The sequence below is a fragment of the Bubalus bubalis genome, chromosome 2, assembly GCF_019923935.1.
Source record: "Bubalus bubalis isolate 160015118507 breed Murrah chromosome 2, NDDB_SH_1, whole genome shotgun sequence".
Classification (NCBI taxonomy): Eukaryota; Metazoa; Chordata; class Mammalia; order Artiodactyla; family Bovidae; genus Bubalus; species Bubalus bubalis.
The window spans coordinates 15,110,499-15,136,722 of NC_059158.1; the positions used below are offsets into that span (position 1 = coordinate 15,110,499).

The window sequence follows — 26,224 nt, forward strand, 5'->3', positions numbered from 1 at the left end:
AGTTAAGCTATAGTATACCTATATTGTTATGTTTAAAAAGGATGAGATTCCACTCCTGGGTGTATATCCAGGATATGTAAATACTAATTCAAAAAAATACATGCATCCCCAAGGTTCTTAGCAGTATTATTTACAATTGTGAAGATTAGGAAGCAACCTAAGTGTCCACCAACAGATACATGGATAGAGAAGATGTGGTATATATTCACTGTATACACAATGGAATATTTTTCAGCCATAAAAAAGAACAGAGTTGTGCCATTTGCAACAACAAGAATGGATTTGGAGGGCATTGTGCTTGATGAAATGAGACAGGAAGACAAGTACCATATGATACCACTTGTATGTGGAATCTAAAATATAAAAAAGCTAGTGAATTTAACAAAAAATAATAGACTCACAGTGAAAACAACTACTGGTTACCAGTGGGAAGAAGGAAGATCAGGATAAGGGATTAAGAGGTACAAATTTAGGTATAAAATAAGTAAGTTATGAAGATAATACAACATGAGGAATATAGCCAATATTTTATAATACCTGTAAGTGGAGTATAACCTTTAAAAATGGAATCACTTTGTTGTGTACCTGTAACTTATATAATATTGTACTGTACTGTCAACTGTAATATCAAATGTGCTTCTATTAAGAAAAGTAGAATACAAAAAAAGGGATGTGGCTAATCTTTAGGTAAAGACACAAATGATAAACAAGGTGTATTGGATGGAAGTTATAAAATAAAGTATTGAAGTATTGTTTCATCTTTGTGTATTTATAGTGAACACAGGTCTATTTACACATCATACCTGCACTGAGAGGGATTGTCTAGACATAAGCATAAATAATCCGTAACTTGTAGACATCTCTGAGGAACAGAAGTGAGGAGCTGTGTGAATTCTCTGAAGAGAGGGGGATATTATACCTTCTGTTTCTTTCCTGTTCAACTTTTTAAATGTATATTTTACTTTTATACTAGACAAAAAGACTCGGAAATCATATAGTATGTTTTAGGAACATTTTCATTAATATTTAAAATAAATATAACTTATTTGAATGGCTAATGTCTGTCTGGAAAATGTGGCTTTCAAGAATGATTTATATACTTGAGAATTCTATGTAAGTAAAATTTTTTTCTTTTAGAATGAGGAGGTAATGAATGACCTTAGCAGATTGAACTGCCATGGTGTCCTTTATGGTGTGATAAATAGACGCCTGGTTCAGAAGTCATAATGTACTTTCTTGAAGCAGCTGTAAGAAAATCCTGTTTTGTGCTAGATGGGCTTGTTGAGTTCTAGGGAGCTTACGTGCACTAAGATCGGTTTCCCAGGGTACACTTGTGAGGAAAAGAATTAACACTGCTTTCTCTTCTATCTTTTAGAAAAGCTCAAGAGGAGAACAAGAAAATAGTGCTTGCTGGCTGTGTTCCTCAAGCCCAGCCTCGTCAGGATTACCTCAAAGGGCTGAGCATCATCGGGGTAAGCTTGGGCCTGATGGGAATATAATCCCACACTGTTAAAACTTGTCATGGCCCCTTATTTTCTGTTTCCAGGTTATTTACAAGCTTGGTTACACTTCTGGATGTCCTTCACACACTTTCCCTATTGCTGTGAAAATTTTGTTATGTCTTTGTAACATTTGAACCTAGCATGGAAACATGTTTTAGGTTCTCTCAAAAAAAAAAACACCACACACACACACACACACACAATAAAAACCATGGTATGGAATTTAACTTCGTTAATTATAACCTGGTCTATGTCTGCCTTCCAGGAGTGTCTCTCGCTGTATCATAGTAAATAGATGCGTCTTTTGGAATGTCCCACTTCCATCATAGTTGTCCCCTTAATCTTGGCTTCACCATTACTCTGTCTCAGTCTGTGCTGACTGCTCTGTGCCAGCCTCGACAGTCCTGTCTCTCGGTTTCCCTTTCCTTATTATTCAGTTACCTTTCATTTACTCTCTCAGCATTTCACAGAGTTGTAAGTTTGCAGTTAACTTGTATGATGTTTTGAATATAGCCCACCTCTCTTTTTGAATTATTAGCTCCATGCCAACAGCTTTTCTCTCTTTTTCTAAAACTCTGACCGTGTTTCTCCAGCCTTTCCCACGGTGCCAGAGATATAGTAGACAGTCTTTCAGAAAGTGTTTGGTGACTGAATGAAAGAAGTTTTCCCGTTGTACTTTTACTGTTGGTGTGCTCCTTTCCCTGTTGGGCAGTAAGCTCTCTGAAGCCGGGAGACGACGACCTACTATCTTTGTGGCCATCACTGTTCACACATGCCCAGAGGTAGCATTTGCACGGTATTTGTTGACCAAATGTTGGTGCTTCATCCTTTCCACCATTCTACTACAGCTGTACCCACTGTACTCAATGATGATCTTCTTTTAAAGAGGTTTCATAGTTTAAAAAATATATAAAAATAATTACATGCTCATAGAAAAGACTGTATATAAAATCGCCATCTGGATTGGACTCATTGGATTTTTTTTTCTTTTTTCATGTACTGTTGATAGGTTCTTATACTGTATTCTCAGTGTAATGAACTTGTTTTCCACTGTGAAGTCCTTACCCCACTGGCAAATTTAATAATCTTTGAACAAACATTCTCCTGTTAAACAAACAGAACCTGAATGTTTGGGAACTTTAGTTTGTTTTTACCACTTGTCTGTTTACATTTTGATTTCTCTTGGTTTAAGGAATGAACTGAATATGGACTCCAGAGTTATCTTTTCATGTCAAACTAACTTTCTCCATAAACATGATCCTGCTGTGTTAGGAAAATAGAAAACTAGTTAGAATGCTGTTTTAGAGACAAAGTGTGGTAAAAGCTTGGAATTCATTTTTGAGTTTATCTCAAGGAATTACGTTCCCAGAATAGTAGAATTTCTGTAGTATGGCAGAAGCCTGCTCCCTGTGTGCATTATAGGAACATTCCCCAGAACTCTACTGTGTGTTGTGAAGAGTTCAGTGTATGTGAGGATCTTGGGGAGATTCTCAAGATGTTGTAAGAGAGGATGCCAGTGCTGGTGATACGGGCGACGATTTTCAGAGATGATGTAACTCAAGGACGTGGCAGTGAACATTTTCCCCATTTAACCTAGCACGCTTTGTGTTCTGTCTCCTGGTCTCATTTTATTACCTTTTAAATTCTTTAGATTTACCTAGTTTCTTTATAATTGGAGAAATAATACGTTTGAAGAAAGTGAATAGAAAGAAAATTCATAATCCTGTCACCCTAACACAATACTTATAACTTTGCTCGTTCTCTTCAGGGGCTTCCCTAATGGCTCAGACGGTAAAGAATATGTCTGCAGTGTGGGAGACCTGGGTTCAATCTATGGGTCGGGAAGATCCCCCGGAGAAGGGAATGACTACTCACTCTAGTATTCTTGCCCGGAGAATTCCATGGATAGAGGAACTGGTGGGTTACAGTCCATGGGGCTGCATAGAGTCAGACATGACTGAGCGACTAACACTTTCACTTTCACCCTCTTCAGACTTTTTTTAACCTCTGCATAGTTTACTTAATTGCAGTGTCAAAACTATTTTGTGTCCCTCTTTTTCCATGAAATTTTATTCTATGAACTCTTTAACCATTTTAAGTCCTGTGTTAATATTCTACTGAAGGATATACCACAAGTTACTTAACTGTTCTTAATTGTTGGATATAAATAGTTTTCTAATTTTTAGGGAATATACATAATACAATAATGTTCATCAAGGGCTTTCTATCTGAAGATCAGCATATTGTGAAAAGTTTCCAAAAGTAGAATTGCTCTATCAATAACAACATTTCCGAGTTGTAATATAATTATATCTTTAGTAATATTACTAAAGTATAAGATTGTTCTCTGTCAACATCCTTTTACACAGCATTTGTATATGTGGCAGCTATATGACATCTGTCATAACTGACTATGTATAAAAACTGTGTCCAGGAGAACTGAAATCTTAAAAAAAAAAGTGGAGAAGGAAACCAGTATCATTTATAATTGGCATTTGGAGAGATCTGTTTCTGAATAGGGCTTCCCTGATGGCTCAGTGGTAAAGAATCCACCTACCAAGCAGGAGACGCTGGTTTGATCCCTGGATGAGGAAGATTCCTGGAGAAGGAGATAGCAACCTGCCCCATATTCTTGCTTGGAAAATCCCATGGACAGAGGAGCCTGGCAGGCTACAGTCCATGGGGTCACATAGAGTCAGATACAACTTAGTGACTAAGCAACAACAGCAGTAGTTTCTGAATAGAATTGTTGAACTGCTACAAAATCAAAAACCTTCTGAAATATACTGAGTTATAGTCAAGTAAAGAAACAAATTATATTGGCTTACACAAAAGAATTCTGAAGTGTAAAACAATATGAAGATGTTTAAATTCAATTATTTGGGAAACTTTTTAGGAGGATATTTAGAATTGGATTAAACAGTTGATTTACAGACTGTGTGAAAACTGTTATTCCAATCTCAGTATTTCCCTCATAGTGTTTCTATGATGGAGGCATCAATAGAGATGGAAGGAAGACCAGCTATAACTATGGCCTGTGCTTCCACCTCCTGCTAAGATTTGTCTTTGTTGCCCCTCAGTACAGGGAGGGTGGTCTGCTCTGTTGACCAAGTGATTGAAATAAAAAGCTTTAGATTGTGAGCAAGGACCTTATTGCAATTCTGGGGTTAAAAAGACATACTGTCCCATGTTTGCAGCTCCTGGAGTAAGCATTTAAGAAGACGTTTACTAAGGAAGAATGATATTTGTTACTGTTTTGACATGCTAACTTCCACCCATATCAGCCTTTAGAAACGGGACATCTAATTTGTTTCCATAATCAGAGATGGCAGTGTGTTGGGGGCACATAGTAATTGGTGATTTGACGCCTGGGCTTTATAATATCATCTCTTAATGCCTTCTGAATCCAGTTGTAATTAATATTATCTGTGTGTTGGGATAGAGAAAGAGGGTAACAGAATATCAGAACCAGAGGTAATACCTATCAACCTCTGGGTCCAGAAGTACTGGCTTCGTTGGCAGTAATCTTTAGACTTCTCTCATCCTGGTTTTTCCTTATAGTAGGAGAAGAGAAAAGACAGATTTGAAAACATATATATGTTGGATAAAAAGATCTTTTTTTTTAAGCAAACCTCTTTCCCTAATGTGATTAAATGAAGTTTATTTGTAGAATATAAATTTATAGGTAATCAGTGCAGAATCAAGATCTTTTCCATTTTTAAGGGATCTTGAAACATTTTACCTTACCGTGAAAACTGTTATTTCTCTTTTGACAAATACTTATAGTTAACTATTCACCTTGCAATTAGTTTTCATGCAATGCTACCTTTTTTTTTTTTTTTTTTTCAATTTCCGCTCTTAATTGTTTACATTGACTCTGTGGCTAGCTGTAGGTAGTTCCAAGATTGTGTGACTGCTCTATTGAATGCTATTTTTCTTCACTTTGTTAATTTTTTGGCAGGAAAGTTGCTTTTAAATTAGTCAGCCAGAAAGGAGGTTCTCTTTTAAAGTTTGGTAGCAGGAAAGAATAGCAGACATCAGAGCTCAGAAAGCCAGACTTGAAATCCCAGGGTTGCCACATCATACTTTCTTCTATTCAGCTAGTACTTACCGAGTACCTACTAAGTGCTAGCTACTGTTCCAGGTGTGAGGGATGCAGTGGTTTATAAAAAAGATCCTTGTCCCCATAGAGCTTACATTCCAGTTCTTGGGGAGAGAAATCTGGTTTGAGCCCAGGATATCTTCAGCCTCCTGGAGCATTTGGTGGGATGGGTCCCTAGGCAACCCAACAGGGAGATTGATGAGGTGGGAATTTCTTTGTAAGGGTCAGATGCAAATACACTTTGTGTCCATCAGCTGGGAGTTCTGTTAGAAATAGACAGCTGAAATAGTATTTATTTACCTGAGCTGTTCCTGAGGTGGTATTATTCCTCAATTCCTAGAGTAGTCATTAGTGATAGCCATGACGTTTATTAAGAAGGTTGGTTTTTATTCTGTTACATGAAAGCAGGCTTATAGAACTATACATTTTGTGTAGTTTTTTGTGCTAGTAAACAAAGACTTGCATCTGAACTTGGCTTCGTGTTGACTCATTAGCTTGTCTTTGTGTTAATATCTCTGCTGCTGCTGCTGCTGCTAAGTCGCTTCAGTCATGTCCGACTCTGTGCGACCCCATAGATGAAAGCCCACCAGGCTCCCCTGTCCCTGGGATTCTCCAGGCAAGAACACTGGAGTGGATTGCCATTTCCTTCTCCAGTTAATATCTCTAGAAATACTAAATAACTGAATTAATCAACTGGTTGTAACATTTTAAAACATGCAGTTCAAAGCGGAATATACATTTGGATATTCAAAATTTGTGAGTGATAGAACTTCCTGATGTGCCAGCTGTGAGCCCTGCAGGCAGGTGCATATTTTCTTTGGAGAAATGAACAAAAATGTGCTTTAACACAGGTGTCCACTTATCTCAGGGACTATTACCAGGTTGATTTGCAGTGGTTTAAACATTTTTTCAGGCAGGCTACTCTAATCCCGAAGAGTCAGACAGCATGGTGACTGTTTCATATATGAATGTTAATTTTGAAAATTATGTGTATAAATAAAGGAACATTTGAAAGAGGATACATTTTAGAATATTTCTATGATATACTGTATTCCAAAAGGAGAATTCATGAAATGAAACAATGTCCCAGTAACAGTGGCATTGATATTGAGGGCAAAACTTGAGAAACTATTCTTCTATTTTTTTCTACTTCATGTCATTTAATATTTCTTCTTGTCATATTCCTTTTTTTTTTTTTTTAACCTTTAATTATCAAAATGACAGCATTGGAACAGAATGACAGGTAGATTTAAAAGCCCGTTCATTTTTGTGCCTTCCTAGATCTATTGTTTTTACTTTTGGGGGGCCTCTATCTATATGTGTACATATTTTTCACCTACTGAAGTATATAAGAGGAGGTCTAGCATATTATGATTCAGGTTCATGTCCCTGGCCCACCGCTTGTTAGCTATGTGACCTTGTTCAAGTTACTCAACCTCTCTGTACCTCAATTTCTTCATCTGTAGCGTGGAGAATAATAATAGAGCCTAACTCTGAATTTTGTAAGGGTTAAAGTATTTAATAAATGTGCTTAGCATGGTCCCTGGCACATCATTAGTGCTCTGTATTAGCTTTTTAGAATTATTTAATTCTCTTACTAGTAGGATTAACACTGAGTACAGCTATGTGCCTGGAATGAAGCTATCTGCTAGAGATACAGAGGTGAATAAAATTTGTTCCCTAAAGACAGTGAAATCTGAAGAGAGCTGCAAGTAATCATGATAAATACACCTAAGGATACAGTCTGGTGGGCACACAGAGGTTAAAGTCATTCTTGACTTGGGTTTCAAAGGTCGAGTAGTGGTTTGATGAATGGAGGAAGGGGAGAGGGCTTCTGAGCAGAAGGCTCATATCTAAGGAAAAGCGTGTGTGCTTAAGGGTGCCGTGGAGGTAGAAGGAATATCAAGAAGTGTGTCCTGATTTGAGTATAACTTGGAGGCACTGGCTTTAAGAGGTGTGGTTTGAAGTATTGCAGACTAGTGATAAATAGAGTGGGAAGAAGGAGTTCAATGCAATGCTTAGGTCAAAATCAGCATGACTAGGTTAAAGATGGGGGCAGGAATAAGATAGTATGAAAAAGTGTTACAAGCAGTATAATCTGGTGGTTATTTCTATATACGCTTGTTCATTATTTTAAACTCTTCTTGTATGTTATTGGTACTAACTTTTTAAGTAAGATTTATTGAGATATAATTAACATATAATGAAATCACCATTGAGTTTTATGTGGAACATTTCCATTGTACTGGAAAGCTCTCTTATATCCTCCACCCCCTACCCTCGACAAATGTAAACAGGTCCCTGGAAATCATAGTTCTGATTTCTGTCCCTACAGTTTGGCCTTTTTCAGATGTCACATAAATAAAATTATAAGCATACCTCAGAGATATAGTGGGTTTGATTCTAGACCACTCCAGTAAGGCAAACATCACAATAAAGCACGTCACATGATTTCTTTTTTGCTTTTCAAATGCATATAAATGTTATGTTTATACCATATTATAGTCCCTTGTAGCTCAGTTGGTAAAGAATCTGCCTGCAATGCAGGAGACCTGGGTTCGATTCCTGGGTTGGGAAGATGCCCTGGAGAAGGAAATGGCAACCCACTCTGGTATTCTTGCCTGGAGAATCCCATGGACAGAGGAACCTGGCAGGCTCTAGTCCATGGGGTTGCAAGAGTCAGACACGACTTAGTGACTAAACCACCACCACCATAGTCTCTTCAGTGTGCAGTAGCACTGTGTCTAAAAAATATATTCATACCTTAATTTTAAATGCTTTATTGCTAAAAATGCTGTGATCTGAGTCTTCAGTGAGTTGTAATCTTTTGGGGAGTGGAGGGTCTTAACCTCAGTGTTGATGGCTGCTGACTAATCAGGGTGGTGGTGGCTGAAGGCTGGGGTGGCTGTGGCAATTTCTTAAAATAAGGCAGCATTGAAGTTTGCCTCCTTGATTGACTCTCCTTTCCATGAATGATTTCTCTGTGGCCTGCAATGCTATTTGATAGCATTTTGCCTATAAGAAGAACTCTCAAAATGAGTCAGTTCTGTCAGATCCTGCTGCTGCTTTATCAACTAAGTTTATATAATATTCTAAAGCCTTTTTTGTCATTTCAGTAGTCAGTTAAGTTTGCTGTCTTATGTGGGCACAGTTCATGGTACCCCAAAATAATTACAGGAGTGACATTAAAGGTCACTTATCTCAGATCACCATAACAAATATAATAATGAAAGAGTTGAAAATATGGTGAGGATTACCACAATGTGACACAGAGATAGGAAGTGAGCAAATGCTGGAGGAAAAATAGTGCCAACAGACTTTTTCAATAGCATTTCCATAGATCTTCTATATATATATAAAACCCTCCGTATTTGTCAAGTGCGATAGTATAGGCTTTGCCTCTGTATGTGTTACTTTGTTTTTTCACTTAGCATAATTCATTCAGTGTTCATACATGTTGTGGTTAATAGTTTTTTACTTGTTATTGTATGGAGTTATTTCACTATATGGATGGACCACAGTTTGTCCATTCGGCTAGTTGATGGAAAGTTGTGTTGTTTGCAGTTTGGGGCCATGAAGAATAAAGGTCCTGTAAACACGTGTGCACAGTCTGTATGTGTTTGCGTTCTCTTGGGTGAATACCTTGGAATGATACTGGTTGGTCATGTAGTTAGCATTTGCTCAGCCTTTTAAAAACTGCCAAATTATTTTCCAAAACAGCTGTGCTGTCTTGCATTTCTACCAGCAGTTCAGTTGCTTCACCTCTTGACCAGAGCTTGGTACTGCCAGTTTAATTTTAGCAGTTGTAGTAGTAGATTAGTATTAATAGTATCTCATTGTGGTTTTAATTTGCTTTTCTCTGTTGGCTAGTGATACTGACCATATTTTTTGTGATTATTTGCTATCCATATATCTTTAATAGAGCGTTTGAATTTTTTTTTTTTTTAATCACCTTCTCTTTTGGTGATCTTGAGTTAGGAAAGTGTTTCTTAGATAGGACATGGACACACACACACACACACAGAGCACTGTTTTTTAGGACAGGAAGGAAGAGAAATGAATAAATTGGACTTTTCAAAGATACTGTTAAGATGAAAAGATAAGCCACGAACTGGAGAAAGTATTTCCAAAACATATATCTCCTAAAGGGTTTATATCCAGAATATATCAAGGACTCCTACAACTCAACAGCAGGGAATCAACTTATTTTAACATGGGGGAAAATGTGTGTGTGTCTTTTAATCACTATTTTTTATTGCCTTTTAAAATATTGATATCGTGGAAGCTTGGAATTTGAGGGAGAAGGGAATGAGTGGGTAATATCTCCTGTGGTTTCAAAACTTAAAATTTATGTTTCTAGGATCTAGGAATAGGTCTGATAAAATATATATATTTTTCTCTTTTAACCTCCCTGCCGCCCCCCCACCTTTTTTTTTTTAAAAGAATGGAAGGGATTTGTTCAACTCTTCACTCTGTTTGCAGTTTACCATGGTGAAGACTTACAAGCTCCAGAAAGCCAGGGATTTTTTTTTGCTCTTACTTTACAGCTTTACATATTTTACATTATTTTCTGTACTTAGTACAGTGCCTGGCTCAGTAAATATTTGTTGAGTGGATATTTGTTAAATATCAAGTATGCATTTATGTTTTTCCATATTGTTCTCAGTTTTACCAGCAGCATTTATTTTTAAAATGTCTTTTCCTTCTTTGATGCTAACTCTTATCATGTTTGTTTCTTAATTAATGTACGAGTTTTTTATGTTGCTTAACAAATTACCATAAACATGGTTGCTTAAAATAACACATTTATTATCTTAAGCTTCTGGAGATGAGTTGGACTTGGGTTTTGCTGAGCTAAACTCAAGGTGTTGATAGGGTTGCATTCTTTCCTGGAGTCTCTGGTGGGGCGGTCTTCTTCCTTGGTCTCTCCAACTTTTAGAGGCACCACATTCCTTGACTTGTGGGCCCTTCTTCCATCATTACGGCCAGCAATGCTGTCTTTCTCTCTGCACCTTCCTCTAGCATCGCCTCTCATCTCCTGAGATGGGAAAGATTGTTAGCTTTTAAGGACTCACAGGACTTTGGGCCTCTTTGCCTAATCCAGGTTAATCTCATCATCTTAAGGTCTTTAATCATGCCTGCAAAGTCATGATTAAAGTTTGCTTTGGAAGGTAACATACTCTCCTGTGCTATGGGTCATGACTGGAACATTTTTGAGAGGCTATTATTCTGCCCACTACATGGAAATTATTTATTGATGATTTATATCCCTGATGTATATGTTTGTTTTAATTCTAATAGTACTTTATTTAATATGGCCATAATATTCTAATGTACTAAGGAATGTTTCTTTATATAATTGAGTTTAGTGTGTTGCTTAGCTGCTTAAGGTTTCTCCCTCTCCCCACCAGAAAGTTTTATAGGCATTTTAATTAGATTTAAGAGCGAAAAGTTCCTGGTACTGATCCCCATTTTGCTGGCAGCCATCTAGCCTGGCTTCATCTTTCACTTAGTAATTTTTATCTCTTACTCAGTGTTCATCACTCACTGGTACCATTCAGGTAGAAAGTATGATTTCAGTAGTGTGTGGAATGTGTTGTCACATAACTTTTGATGAAAGGGCTATTTCTACCACTGGGGAATAATTTTTCTCAATGAAGAGATGAAAGGAGATCATGTACTGGCAGATGAGAGAGTTGGTTGGTTTTTTTTTTTTTTTTTTAAGTTAAACCACATGTAGCGTCAAATGCTCTTTTGTGTAATTCATGAGCAAACTTGTTCAGGGGCTTGTGAATTCAAGAAACTTTACTCCAGTAGAGTTAACTAGTGACTACTCTGGACTTCCCCAAATTTAAGAGATTTGGAAATTGAGTTCTCTTCCAATAGCATTTATAGAGATAGGGACTTTCCTTAACGGTTTAAAGAAAAATAATTTTTGAGAGAAAAATCTTTATTTTTAACCATGAAGTCAGTATTGAATTTTAACCTGTCAAATGTTGATTATTGGATCAAACTCCCATTATGGTAAGAGTGAAAAATCTGAATATACACTTAACGGAAAAGGCTTTTTATAGTATAGTTCTTCACAGAAAAAGAAAAGCATTTTTTTTTTTTTCTTTTCAAAGGTTGATAGAATTTTTAGGTGCTTTCAAAGTTTTGGTCTGATATTGCTTAATTAGAATGAAACACAGATTGTCCTAGTTTATTTATGTACAGGCAGGGTTAAGAGTGCTAATGAGAGAGAGCCTCTGTATCTGTGTTGATGTGTATCTATAGTGTATAACCTTTGTTACTCCTGAAAGGATCTGAAGTGTCTTGGGATAAAATCAAGAGATAGTGAAACCCCAGCCAGATTCATGCAGGTATAAAAAGACCCACATCAAGTAATAGAGAAATATGGATGAAGAGTAGTTTTTACACATTTTTGATAGTATTAGCCTGAGCGATGCTGTTGAGATTGTTCTGTTAATCCTTCAGTGACTTCCTTCAGTGGGTAGAATAAAATCTGACCGGCACAGCATGAGCTGCAAGGTATTCATTCCATAGGCTCCCTCCTCTAATTATCTTACTCCATTACCTACCATGGCGCCCCCCATTTACCATGGCTTCCGTCTCTCTTCTTCTGTGTGTGATCTTCCCCCTGGAGGTTCACGCTGGTGTTTCTGGCCTATGGCTCAGGTTGCAGCATTGATACTGCCTGTCCAGAGGTTGGCCTGGACCACTGTAAAAAACTGCCCTCTCCTCCTCCAGTCACTCCCACATTTTGCTTTCTTCATAGCATCTGTCATGATAGAAATGAACATGTTCCATTGTTTAGCTGTTTATCTCCCCCAACCAGAAGCAGGGACTTGGTGTTTTTCGCCATTAGTTCCCAGGTTCCTAGAACAGTCATAGTCCTTGGTTGGTGCTTAATAGATACATGTCGAGTGAACGCATGCACAGCAGAGGTGATTTGTGGATGAGCATTTGGGGGGATAGTTGTTGCCTGCGTTCACTTGAAAGTCCCAAGTTCAGTTGGATAGCATTTTGTGATTATTAAATAATGACGTCTACATATAAAGGAAAAGGGAAATTCGAGAAACCTGCCCCCTCTGTGCTGTTTCTAGATAAGATTTACTGAGACTCAGTTCAGTTCAGTCGCTCAGTTGTGTCCGACTCTGCAACCCCATGCACTGTAGCACACCCGGCTTCCCTGTCCCTCACCCACTCCTGGAGCTTGCTCAGACTCATGTCCATCGGGTCAGTGATGCCATCCAACCATCTCATCCTCTGTTGTCCCCTTCTCCTCCTGCCTTCAGTCTTTCCCAGCATCAGGGTCTTTTCAAGACTACTTGGTTAAGAATTTAGCAGGATACCTTCATGCCTGTGTTCCCTCAGCTTAGGAAATAGCAGTAAGTATCTACTGCCGAGAGATGTTGTGAGGGTTAAAAGTGATGGTGCATGTGGCATGTTAGTACAGAGCCTGGGGCAAGGTAATTGCTCATTATTACTAGTCATTAAGCTTTATTGACTATGCGAAAGCCTTTGACTGTGTGGATCACAATAAACTGTGGAAAATTCTGAAAGAGATGGGAATACCAGATCACCTGACCTGCCTCTTGAGAAATTAAATGCAGGTCAGGAAGCAACAGTTAGAACTGGACATGGAACAACAGACTGGTTCCAAATAGAAAAAGGAGTGTGTCAAGGCTGTATATTGTCACCCTGCTTATTTAACTTATATGCAGAGTACATCATGAGAAACACTGGACTGGAAGAAACACAAGCTGGAATCAAGATTGCCAGGAGAAATATCAATAACCTCAGATATGCAGATGACACCACACTTATGGCAGAAAGTGAAGAGGAACTAAAAAGCCTCTTGATGAAAGAGGAGAGTGAAAAAGTTGGCTTAAAGCTCAACATTCAGAAAACGAAGATCATGGCATCTGGTCCCATCACTTCATGGGAAATAGATGGGGAAACAGTGGAAACAGTGTCAGACTTTATTTTTCTGGGCTCCAAAATCACTGCAGATGGTGACTGCAGCCATGAAATTAAAAGACGCTTACTCCTTGGAAGGAAAGTTATGACCAACCTAGATAGCATATTCAAAAGCAGAGACATTACTTTGCCAACAAAGGTCCGTCTAGTCAAGGCCATGGTTTTTCCAGTGGTCATGTATGGGTGTGAAAGTTGGACTATAAAGACAGCTGAGCACCGAAGAATTGATGCTTTTAAACTGTGGTGTTGGAGAAGACTCTTGAGAGTCCCTTGGACTTCCAGGAGATCCAACCAGTCCATCCTAAAGGAGCTCAGTCCTGGGTGTTCTTTGGAAGGACTGATGCTAAAGCTGAAACTCCAGTACTTTGGCCACCTCATGTGAAGAGTTGACTCATTGGAAAAGACCCTGATGCTGGGAGGGATTGAGGGCAGGAGGAGAAGGGGAGCACAGAGCATGAGATGGCTGGATGGCATCACCGACTTGATGGACGTGAGTTTGGGTGAACCCCGGGAGTTGGTGATGGACAGGGAGGCCTGGTGTGCTGCGATTCATGGGGTCGCAAAGAGTCTGACACGACTGAGCGACTGAACTGAACTGAACTTATCTATTTATCAGTTGCTGGTTGTTGAGAAAAAAGGATACTTCATGCACATACTAAAGCTGTATCTCTGCAGGATGGTTTCAACCTCTTCCTGGTCTGTGCTTTTATTTTAGCCTGGTTGGCAAAATTGTGTTTGAGGTGTGTGTTAGTTTCCTGGGGCTGCCTTTATCAAGGCAAACCAGGTGGCTGTGTTAGCCATACTCCAGTTGCCAATAACCACAGGTGTGTTTATAAATTAATTAAAATTAAAATTCAGTTCCTCAGTCACAGTTAGCCATGTTTCAAGCAGGCAGTAACTACATGTGACTAGTGGCTGCCATGTTGGACAGCCCCGCGTGTAAACATTTCTCTCATTGTAGAAAGGTCTGTTGGAGAGCACTGCTCGAAAGAATTAGGAAACAGACTAGCTCTTTTATTTGCTTTGGGTAACTTTGTATAGGTTTATTTCTTGAATATATGTTGCGTTATAAATTTGGAGTAGTTCATAATAGCTGAAAAAATATTTTTATGGGTTTCTTTTAAAAGTTCTGGAGCAGAATGACTCATTAATGTTATTTATGAATTGTTTATTCACCAACTCTTTTCTTCATTGTCAAGAACGTATGGAGTCAGTAATAGAACATACTGCATGTCTTTTTTCCCCCTGTATATTTATAACGAAGTGCCTGAAGGACACAAGATACTGTTTTATTTATTTTATTTGAATTATATGCCTGAGACTAAGCTCTTGTGTATTCAAGGCTACAATTTATAGTATTAATTAAGAACAGCTTTCTTTTTCTCCCCAGAATGAATTCAATATATTCTTCATTATTATATGTGAATCTTGAGTTTGTTTTCATTCATGATTGTTTTTTCTTCTCTCCCTGCCGCCCACCCTGTGCTTTTTGCCTCCTGACCTTTCCTTCTTCGACTTAATTCCTCCTCCCCTGACTCTTCTCTTTCTTCACTGGCTCCTCTTCTTTCTTTTTTTCTCCCACTGCTTCCTCCAGTAACCTCCTTACTAGAAATGGAAATGACACAATATTCTCTTTAAAGCATTTAATGAACTTCTCCCCTGCATTTTGTAACCAAATGCTCCCCGCCCCCCCATCCCGACCTTTTCCTTAAAGATACAGACAACACTTTTTTAAAGATACAGTTCAAACACTGTACTATTCTTCCATTTAAAGTGTGCAATTCCATGGTTTTTAGTATATTCACAGAGTGATGTGACCATCACCACAATCAGTTTTTAAAATATTTTCATCACTTCAAAAAGAAACACAATACTCCTTAGCAGTGCCTCTCCCGTTTTTTACCCACCCATCGTAGGCAATCACTCATCTACTTTGGCTCTCAAGTTTTTCTTGTTATGGTTATTTCATTTGCATGGAATCAGACAATGTTTTTTTTTTTTTCCTCTGGCCTCTTTCCTTTAGCATAATGTTTTTAACATTATTAATACTTCATTCCCCTTTATGGTTTAATGATACTTTGTTGTATGTATAATACCAGATTTTATTTATCTGTTCATCAGAAACTGGGAGTTGGGTTGTTTCTACCTTTTGCATATTGTGAATAATGCTGTGACTGTGTACAGGTTTTTTGTGTGGACAATGTTTTCATTCCTTTTGGGCATCCACCTAGGATTGGAATTGCTGGATCATACTCTTTAGTGGTTTGAGGATCTCCTAGACCGGTTTCCAAAGCAGCAACATGATTTTATTACATTCCCACTAGCAGCATGTGATGAGGGTTCCAATTTCTCCATATCCTTGCCCACACTTGTTACTGTCTGTCTTTTTGATTATAGCCATCCCATTGAGTATGAAGTAGTATTTCATTATGATAAAATATATATAACATAAAATTTACTGTCTTAACCAATTTTAAGTGTGTAGTAGAGTGGTGGTAAGTGCGTTCACTCCTCTGTGTAACCATCACCACCATCCATCTCCAGAACGTTTTCATCTTTCTAAATCTTTGAAAATCTGTGCATTTTAAACAATAACTTTCCACTTCCTCCGTTGTGGTTTTGATTTGCATTCTTTGGTTGGCTAATGATGTTGAACATCTTTTCACGTGCTTATTGGCCACATGTATATCTTTTTGGAGAAGTGTCTATTCAGATCTTTTGCCCATTTTTAAGTGGCTTATTCATCTTTTTACTGTGTTGGAATAGTGCCTTATATAGTTTAGATTCAAGTCTCTTCTCAGGTATATGATTTACAAAAATTTTCTTCCATTTTCTATGTTGTTTTGTTATTTTCTGGGTAGTGTCTTTTGATGAACCAAGAGGTTTTAATTTTCATGTTCAGTTTGTCTTTTTCCTTTCATCACTCATACTTTTGATGTAATAGTAAGAAACCATTGTCTTATACACAGTTCATTTAGCTTTATGGCTGTGTTTTCTTCTACATTTTACAGTTTTAGCTTACCTCCAACTTTTCAGCTGTTCCTTCCACATGCTATTCTGACTCTTCTCTAGAGATCCTGCTTCTTACTCAGTCCATGAGCTGTGAAATTGGGTGCAGTACCTTGTTTGAACTGCTATGTCTCCAAGTGCATAAGAAAGCATTTTTGTTTTGATTCCATCATTGAAATATTTCATATTGTACTTCTTTTATGCTGCCTCCATCCTCAACTGATGTGTCGGTTGTTCACCTACACTGGCTGGGAAATTTCACCAACTCTTTCTTCCTTGTCGTACCCGTGTTTCTAATATCGTGGGCAATCTGATTGTCCATATGGAATGTCTTGTCAACATTCTAACCTTCCTTACTTCTCAGCTCCAGTCGTTATCACTTTTATCCTTTTTCAGCAAATTGTTCTCATGACACGATCTTGCCATTCTTCAAAAATGCTAAATGCTTATACCTGTCCTCTATTATCACCTCCTGTTCTCTTTTTCTTCTTTCTCTCTCTCTGTCCTCTCTCCCTCTTACCCATCCTCCCCTTCTTTCTTTGCTTTCCCCAATGCCCAGCCACTTTGTTTCTCCTTCCTGGCTCTGGTCTCCAACCTGTACTTGAAGTATCATCTTATCCAACATGCATAGTTAATTTCCTTTTTTATGTATCCTTCATGTCCATCCTATAAATCTCTCCATGCTGCTTCCTCAGCCTTTTGACCCTTCCTCACATATGTTGTTGTTCAGTCACTAAGTTGTCTGCAACCCCATGAACCGCAGCATGCCAGGCTTCCCTCTCCTTCACTGAGTTTGCTCAGAGTCATTGTTCATCATATCTGTTAGATGTTCAATAAATGATGAGCGAATGAATGAGTGATAGAATGAGCAAACCTTGGATCAGTTTATTTAACTCTTCAGTTCCTGCAGAAGAACTGCTGGGCCCTGGGAAAAATGACACCTATACAAGGAGTCACTGTTAAAGTTCATGGTATCTCAGTACTTTAGCAATTTTCATGTATTTCTAGTCTTTACTTCTTTTAAAAGGTACTAAACCTTTTAACACATATTTTAAACATCCACTGTGTTCTTATTTAACAATATTCTTTCTCTGTCATAGCAGATGAACTTCTATTTCATGTAGGAAATTGAGGCCAACAGATGGGAATCTTGCTTAGTATTCTGTGGCTTCTACAAGAATAATAGCATCTGTTTTCATGCTTCCCTCCTAATCCCCTATTTCAGAACAGGATGACTTGGCCCCTCTCCCATTCTGGGCTTGTGTCTCTACTGGTGTTTTGGATCTTACTCTCTCTACCTCCTGAAGGACCTAGCTTTATTAATTATTTCTTCTCTCTCCAGTTCTTTTTTCTCTATGGCCCTTCTCTACTTAGCGTGTATATTTTAAAAAAGGAAAGAAAGAATTAATACACTAACACATGTATACTCAATTTTTTTTTTAGCTACAGAAGTCCTCTTTCTCTTTTTTCCTACTTTGCTTTTAGTAAACATCATCTAAATTAGCTGTCACCATTTTCTTATGACTCATGATTAATGAACTGTTTCTCCTGAGTTGATTGACCCCCTTACTGTTAAATCAGGCATACTCACTTCAGTCTTTATGTTACTAGTTATCTCTGAAGCATTTGACACTGTTGGCTACTTCTTTCTTTTTGAACTCTCTGCTATCTTAGCTTTGATCACATTCTATTAATATAAAGAAGCCATGTGGATTTCTTTTATAGCCAAGCTTAATGGTTCCAGTGGTTCTAGGTGGACATCCATCTCCAGTTAGGTAGGTTTGTTGAGGAGTGAAGCTCTAACTTTGAGATTTACTTTGCCTTTGACAATCTCCCAGCAATTACTGTTACCACCTCCATCGTGCTGGGCGGAATTATCACAGGTGGAGCTGGATTCAGTGTGTTCTCACATGTCTTGCCTTATTTCCTGTAAGGCACTGAGGCCAAAAGAATGTTTCAAAGAGATTTAATAAAGTGTTTTTAAAGGTTCTTCTTGTTTCGGTTGAGTTTATTATGACGTTTTTGTGTAATAATGAAAGATTAAGAATAACAGAAATGTTCATCAGTAGGGGAATGTGTGAATTGTTGCTGTTGTTCAGTTGCTAAACCATGTCTGACTCTCTGCGACCCCATGGATGGCAGCACGCCACGCTTCTTTGTCCTTCACTGTCTCCCTGAGTTTGCTCAAGCTCATGTCCGTCGAGTCACTGATGCCATCCAATCATCTCATCCTCTGTTGCCCCCTTGTCTTCTTACCCTTTATCTTGCCCAGCCTCAAGGTTTTTTCCAATGAGTCGACTCTTCACATCAGGTAGCCACAGTATTCGGAGCCTCAGCTTTAGCATCAGTCCTTCCAATGAACATTTTGGGTTTTTTGCCTTTAGAATTCACTGGTTTGATTTCCTTGCTGTCCAAGGGATTCCGAAGAGTCTTCTCTAGCACCACAGTTTGAAAGCATCAGTTCTTCAGCACTGAGCCTTCTTTATGGTCCAACTCTCACATCCATACATGACTACTGCAAAAACCATAGCTTTGATTATACAGACCTTTGTCAGAGAAGTGATGTCTCTGGTTTTTAGTACGCTGTCTAGGTTTGTCATAACTTTTCTTCCAAGGAGCAAGTGTCTTTTAATTTCACGGCTGTAGTCACTGTCTGCAGTGATTTTGGAGCCCATGGGAATGAAATCTGTTACTGTTTCCACTTTTCCATTATCTATCAGCTACAAAGTGATGAGACCAGATGCCATGATCTTCGTTTTTTGAATGTTGACTTTTAAGCCAGCTTTTTCACTCTCCTTTTTCACCCTCATCAAGAGGCTCTAGTTGCTCTTCGCTTTCTGCATTATGTTATATCCATACATAGGATAATAGGCACTAGTAAAATGAATGAAGTAGATCTAGGTGTATTGATGATGTCTAGAAAAAAAAATCAAGGAGCAGTTTTATTACTTTATCTGTCACCTATCTCATAATTTGTAAGGGGGGGGAAAACCACTACGGAACAGAACTATGCATAAATGTTTAACAATTGGTATCTACTCACCAAACCATTATGAGTGAGTTCATTTGAGGAGTGGAAATGGAAGGTGTTATGAATTACTTTATTTATCTTTAATATTTCTGTTTTGTAGTAGAACAATAATGATTTTGAGAATTTTAAATGTAGAAAAAAATATTAGCTTATGACCTATTCTTACTTGTCTTGCTCTCCTTCCTCTAGCTTACTTGTTTTCATTTTCCTTCCAAACTCTAGCCACTCTTTTGAATCCCCTTAGTGGGCGTCTCCTATCTTAATCCTGTTTATCCCTCAAGAGTCACCTTTGGTTCCCTCTAAGCATTGCTGGATTACTCAGACATATTTTATTATTAATGTCTTCCCTCTGTGTTCCCATGGCACCCTGGGAAATCTTTAGTCACTGGTGTCTGGAGCAGGAGCCGTTATTTGATTTTGTATTCCATGGACCTGAGCAGAGTACTCAGCACATGGTAGAAATTCATTAAAAGGGGTTTCAGTGTTAAAATAATAAAGCATCAAATTTGGAGTAGATCTTCTTAATACCAGCAAGTCCTTTTTTGTAGGTTGTCGTATTATGCTATTTTCCTTGAAGCTCTGTGTGAAGATACATGTTTTAATTAAACTGAAGTTTATATCTCAGGATGTGCTGAGTTTATATTTGATAGGCTATTCTAATTGAACTCCAGGCAGTTTATTTAAATGTAATATGATTTCTTTAATTATAATTGTAGGATGGAGAGTGATAATTTCATACTTCATTGTAACACAAAACAATATGGAGTATTTTTATACTATCTTCAAATGCTTTAATTAAAGAAGACCTGCATTTGTGTGTTTCAAAATGTGTTCTCTTGGCCCAAGCAGAAGGATAAACAAAAATTAAATTTCTTTTGCATATAAACTGCTTGCCTGACAGTTTGTTTTCTTTTTAGGTTCAACAGATAGATCGTGTAGTAGAAGTTGTGGAGGAAACAATTAAAGGTAAATGTTGAAAGTGAGATAATGTGTATATTGTTTGAATTGTATTACAAATGAAGTAGATCTAAGTGTATTGATGATGTATAGAAAAAAAAATCAGGAGACAGGTCTGTTACTTTATCTGTTACCTATCTCATAGCTTGTAAGTGGGAAAAAAACTACAGAACAACTATGAATAAATGCTTAACACTTGGTATCTACTCATCAAACCATAAAGTAATTTCACCTGAGGAGTGGTATTAGGTGGTGTTATGAGTGAGATAATGTATATGTTTGAAATATGTCATGAAGATACTATACTTAACATTTGTTAAGCATTTTTATGAAAGTTATTGTTGGACAAAAATCATAACATTTTGTCCTTGCCTGCTTCATGCATTGACCAGTCCAATATGGGAGGCTTATGTTTGTTTGGCTTTTTATTTTAGTATAAAATAGACTTAATTTGAATCTGGGATCAGGAAGATAGGATTTAATCTTAAAATAAGGAAATGGCTTTATTTGCTCTTTTTTTCAGTTTTATTGAGGTACAGTTGACATTTTTTGCTTGTTTTTATATCATATAATTAGTTGCAGTTATTCCTTCTGAAAGTACTGTTAAAAGTAGTACTCAGTTTTGATTTCTCTTCTATATGTAATTTTTGTATTTACACCAGAAAATAGAATTATACTTTGATTGTTTTATTAGCTAGTATTCTTTGAAATAGATTCTTACTGAAGCCACTGAGGAATAAACCATTCTTAATTCTGTGGATTAATTTGTAAATATTTATAGTCTACTTCTGTTAGATTAGCATGAATGAAAACTGATAATATGATATTAAAATATTAAATGAATTGAGGTTCTCACTTAGAATTTTAGCCATTTTTTAAATAAATGCAAATTCTGTGTTTTTTAAAAAAAGTCTGCTTCCACAAAGTTGATACTTTTAACCACATACTTTTCCTGCTGGATTGTATTTACTACCTTCCACATGCTGTTATTCATTAATTTTGAATCTTTAATTTACTGTTGTTGTTGAGGTGCTAAGTTGTGTCTGACTCTTTGCGACCCCGTTGACTGCCTCTTTGTGACCCTGTTGACTGCAGCACTCCAGGCTCCTCTGTCCTCCACTATCTCCCAGAGTTTGCTCAAATTCATCTTCATTGAGTCAGTGATGTTATTTAACCATCTCATCCTCTGCTGCCCCCTTTTCTTTTGCCTTCAGTCTTTCTCAGCATCAGGGTCTTTCCACTGAGTTGCCCGTCTGCATCAGGTGGCCAAAGTTTTGAAGCTTCAGCTTTAGCAACAGTCCTTCTGATAAATATTCAGGGTTGTTTGTCTTTAGGATTGACTGGTTTAATCTCCTTGCTATCCAGGGAACTCACAAGAGTCTTCTCCAACACTACAATTCAAAGGCATCAGTTCTTGGGCACTCAGCCTTCTTTATGGTCCAGATTTATTTAATTTATTAAATGACCACAGAATATGAGAATTTTAGACTTACATATTAGTCTTCCTTGAAATTCTGAGACAAAATGAAATATCAGGATTAAAACTTTGTAGCAGTGATAAGTTTGAAACTTTTTTTCAAACCATACCTCAACCCTATCTTATGAGGTCTAGAAGTACTAGCATTTATTGTGCACTTACAGAGTGACAGGCCCTGTACTAAGCATGGAGTATGTCATTTCAATATTTTACAACAGTGCTGTGAAGTGAGTATGTCCTCATTTTTCAGAAGAGGAAGTTTGGACACAGGGTATACAGGTAGTGAATGGCGGAGTTGGAATCTGAATCTAAGCATTATGACTCTGATGCCCCTGCTCTTAAATTTGCCACTCCATTCACACTAGACTATGACTACTCTGCTCTCTCCTGGTTGAGAATCACTACCTTAACAGTTGTTCAATTGAGCTTCTTAAAGTAGTGTTTCAGGATGCTTGAGGATTCTATTGCTTGTCTTGAGTACCTAGCATATACTGTTGTTGTTGTTTAGTCACTCAGTTGTGTCTGACTCTTTGTGACCCCGTAGACTGTAACCCACCAGGCTCCTCTGTCCATGGGATTTCCCAGGCAAGAACACTGGAGTGGGTTGCCATTTCCTTCTCCAGGGAATATTCAGGAATATTCCCAACCCAGGGCTCGAACCTACTTCTCCTGCATTGGCAGGCAGGTTCTTTACCACTAAACCATCTCAAAAGCCCACCAGGCATATACTAGTCCCTAAATTATATTTTTTTAAAAAAACTAAATGACAGTGAAGACAGGAGAAAAATCTAGCAGACTATGGGTGTGGCTATGACTTTTTAGATGATATACCAAAGAGGGACTGTCTGTGAAAAATAATTGATGAATTGAACCTCGATAAAATTAAAAACTTCTGCTCTGCAAAACATAGCATCGAGAGAATGGGAAGATGATCCACAGACTTTTGCAAAAGACATACCTGATTAACTGTAATGTAAAGTACACAGAATACCTCTTAAAACCCAGCAATTGGAAAACAAACAACCTGATGAAGAAATGGGCCAGTGACTGTATCAGATGTGTCCCCAAAGATACACAGGTGGAAAATAACCATATGAAAAGATGCTTCACATCATATGTTATCAGGGATGATACCAACTAGCCTCTTTGCTCCAGGAGTTAACTCACTAGTACAGACTCAGATTTGCTTGAAAGGAGCTTATTATGAATAACAAAAGATGCCCCTCTCACTGCTGTCACTCAGGAAATAATAAGAGTTTTAGGAAATTGGTACCAGGAATGAGGGATGGTTATGTATTTCTGTATCACAGTATCACAGAAGGCCTATCACTTTCAGGTTGGTTTAATTAGGGATAGCCTCTCTCTCAAGAGTTTTGCTTAAGTAGATTTATTGGAGAGATTGTAGTTGAGTTTTTGATAGTCTACAGCAAGAGTTGAGTTGAAGATGAAGTTGATGTGGAGTTGATGTGGGTGTTCACTGGCAGGTTGGTTTGAGGATGGGAAGGTTGAGGATTTAAATCTTAGTAATACAAATCAGGAAAGGAGTACATCAAGGTAGTACTTTGTCACCCTGCTTATTTAACTTATATGCAGAGTACATCATGAGAAACGCTGGGCTGGAAGAAGCACAAGCTGGAATCAAGATTGCTGGGAGAAATATCAATAACCTCAGATATGCAGATGACACCACCCTTATGGCAGAAAGCAAAGAAGAACTAAAGAGCCTCTTAAAGAAAGTGAAAGAGGAGAGTGAAAAAGCTGGCTTAAAACTCAACATTCAGAAAACTAAGATCATGGCATCTGGTCCCATCACTTCATGGCAAATAAATGGGGAAACAGTGGAAACAGTGTCAGACTTTATTTTTCTGGGCTCCAAAATCACTTCAGATGGTGATTGCAGCCATGAAATTAAAAGACACTTGTTCCTTGGAAGAAAAGCTATGACCAACTTAGACAGCTTATTAAAAAACAGAGACATTACTTTGCCAACAAAGGTCTCTCTTGTCAAAGCTTTGGTTTTTCTAGTAGTCATATATGGATGTGAGAGTTGGACTGTGAAGAAAGCTGAGCACCGAAGAATTGATGCTTTTGAACTGTGGTGTTGGAGAAGACTCTTGAGAGTCCCTTGGACTGCAAGGAGATCCAGCCAGTCCATCCTAAAGGAGATCAGTCCTGGGTGTTCTTTGGAAGGACTGATGCTGAAGCTGAAAGTCCAGTACTTTGGCCACCTTATGTGAAGAACTGACTCATTGGAAAAGACCCTGATGCTGGGAAAGATTGAAGGCAGGAGGAAAAGGGGATGACAGAGGATGAGATGGTTGAATGGCATCACCAACTCAATGGACTTGAGTTTGAGTAAATCTGGGACTGGTGATAGACCGGGAGGCCTGGCATGCTACAGTCCATGGGGTCACAAAGAGTCGGACACAGCTGAGCGACTGAACCAAACTGAATACAAGAGAATTTTAGAGACAGAAGAAATAATTTTGGTAGATGTCCTTAGTTTGCAGATCAGGAAGCTGATCCAGGAAGGAGTTATGTGACTCATCTGAGATCTTCTGGTTAATGGAAATCTGGGACTGATTTTTCCATTCTTTGCTTTCTATTTCTTCTGCCAATCCTTACTTTCATTAAGACAGCACAAGTTAGTGAAATAACATGGTCCTTGTAACAGTTAACTACTTTCTGTCTGTCTTTCAGTAAGTTATTTCTCTGAGGCTCAGTTTAAAATGGAGAGGATTAAATGGGTAAGACTTTTGCAATACCTGGGATATACTAGGGGAAAATTCTTGTGTATTTATTTCTACCTCTTTAATACTTAGGCTGCTGGAATAATCTAACTCACCTTCAATAGCAGAGATGCTCCTTTCAATTGGACTGTGTATACGGCCCTCATGTTCTGGAAATGTTTTCCTCTCCTACATGCATACCTTCAATGGTTGCCTGTTACCTACCAAGTTAACTGGTGACTTCTGCCTCATTCCGCCATTTCCACTGTTTCTTCCATCACTTCCATACTAAGCCTTTTGCTCCAGCCAACTGGACTGTTTGATGGAATGTTGATATACTGTCTTGTATATTATTTGCAACTTGCTCTACATTTGTCTTAGGAACTTACACATAAGCAGAGAAGTTCTGTTTGCCTGCCAGACCCATTCCCCACCCTTCCTCACCTCGACGTGTGTCCATGGAGGCAGAGCTGTGTGGACTACATTGGTAGGGTCCCTGTTACCTGGTGCCTAGTTGCATTTCTCCAGTTAGAGGTGTGATTAGAGTATGAAATGGGAGGATTCATTCCCTTCTCTCAGTTCCTTCTTTCCTGCTCATCCTAACCCAGAGATCGTAACTCCTATCAGGTGGCCCTCTCTAGTCATCTGTTTTTCTCCTGGTTCCTGTAACTCTTCTTTTCCTTTGCTTTTTCAGGCACAAGGCTGGAAAGAGCATCCTGTTGTTGCTTGCCTGAGACTCTTGCATTGTCTCTTGTTGGTCTTCCTAACCTTGCCAAACTTTAGTAATTAGTGCCTTTATTAAAACCTCTTCCATTATGCAGTGTGCCATCTGCTTTGCTGGAGCCCTGGTTGATAGATGCTCAGTGGAGAAGGAGGCTCTGCCCAGAAGGGCCAGATGGAGTACAGGCTGACCAGGGGATTCTGCTGTAACTGTTCTGTTTCCACATTTGATGCCTGTGGGGCTCCCTTCATATGTCTTCCTTGATGGGGATTTGGACACACAGCCTCTACCACAGCCTGTTTGTGTGGTTTTTACATTATATGAAGTCATGTTTTTTAAAAAACCATATTAATAAGATACATTGGTGACAAAAATATTTAAATCTATTGTTTTGGGTTGGCCAAAATGTTCATTCAGGATTTTCTGTGAATTGTTATGGAAAAACCCAAATGAATGTTTTGGCCAACCCAGATAATTATAGTAAAACTGTGTAAAGCATATTCCTTTTATGTCTCTCTTGGTTGGAGGAAAATGGAGAATTTAAGTTAACGCTTAAAGACTTCTCAATGTTTAACACTAGTGGCCTGAAAATACCATCCATATACATCATTTGCTTTAGGAGACACCAAATTTTATAATGACTTTAGGATTTTCTTCTGTGTCATCTTCACAGTTCAACAAGATATGTAGCTGAAGCTAATGGAAGGAGTACA

General features: G+C 38.1%; 1 protein-coding gene across 11 annotated transcripts in view; it reads left to right on the top strand.

Annotated features, from left to right (window-relative positions):
- Positions 1-26,224, top strand: part of CDKAL1 (CDK5 regulatory subunit associated protein 1 like 1) — a 617,913-nt gene that overhangs the window by 169,644 nt on the left and 422,045 nt on the right. For all 11 annotated transcript variants that reach the window (XM_045162607.1, XM_045162600.1, XM_045162601.1 and 8 more), the window contains 2 exons: positions 1,376-1,472; positions 20,545-20,593. In XM_045162607.1, the coding sequence (XP_045018542.1) occupies positions 1,376-1,472; positions 20,545-20,593 (146 nt within the window). The remainder of the gene's footprint in view (positions 1-1,375; positions 1,473-20,544; positions 20,594-26,224) is intronic.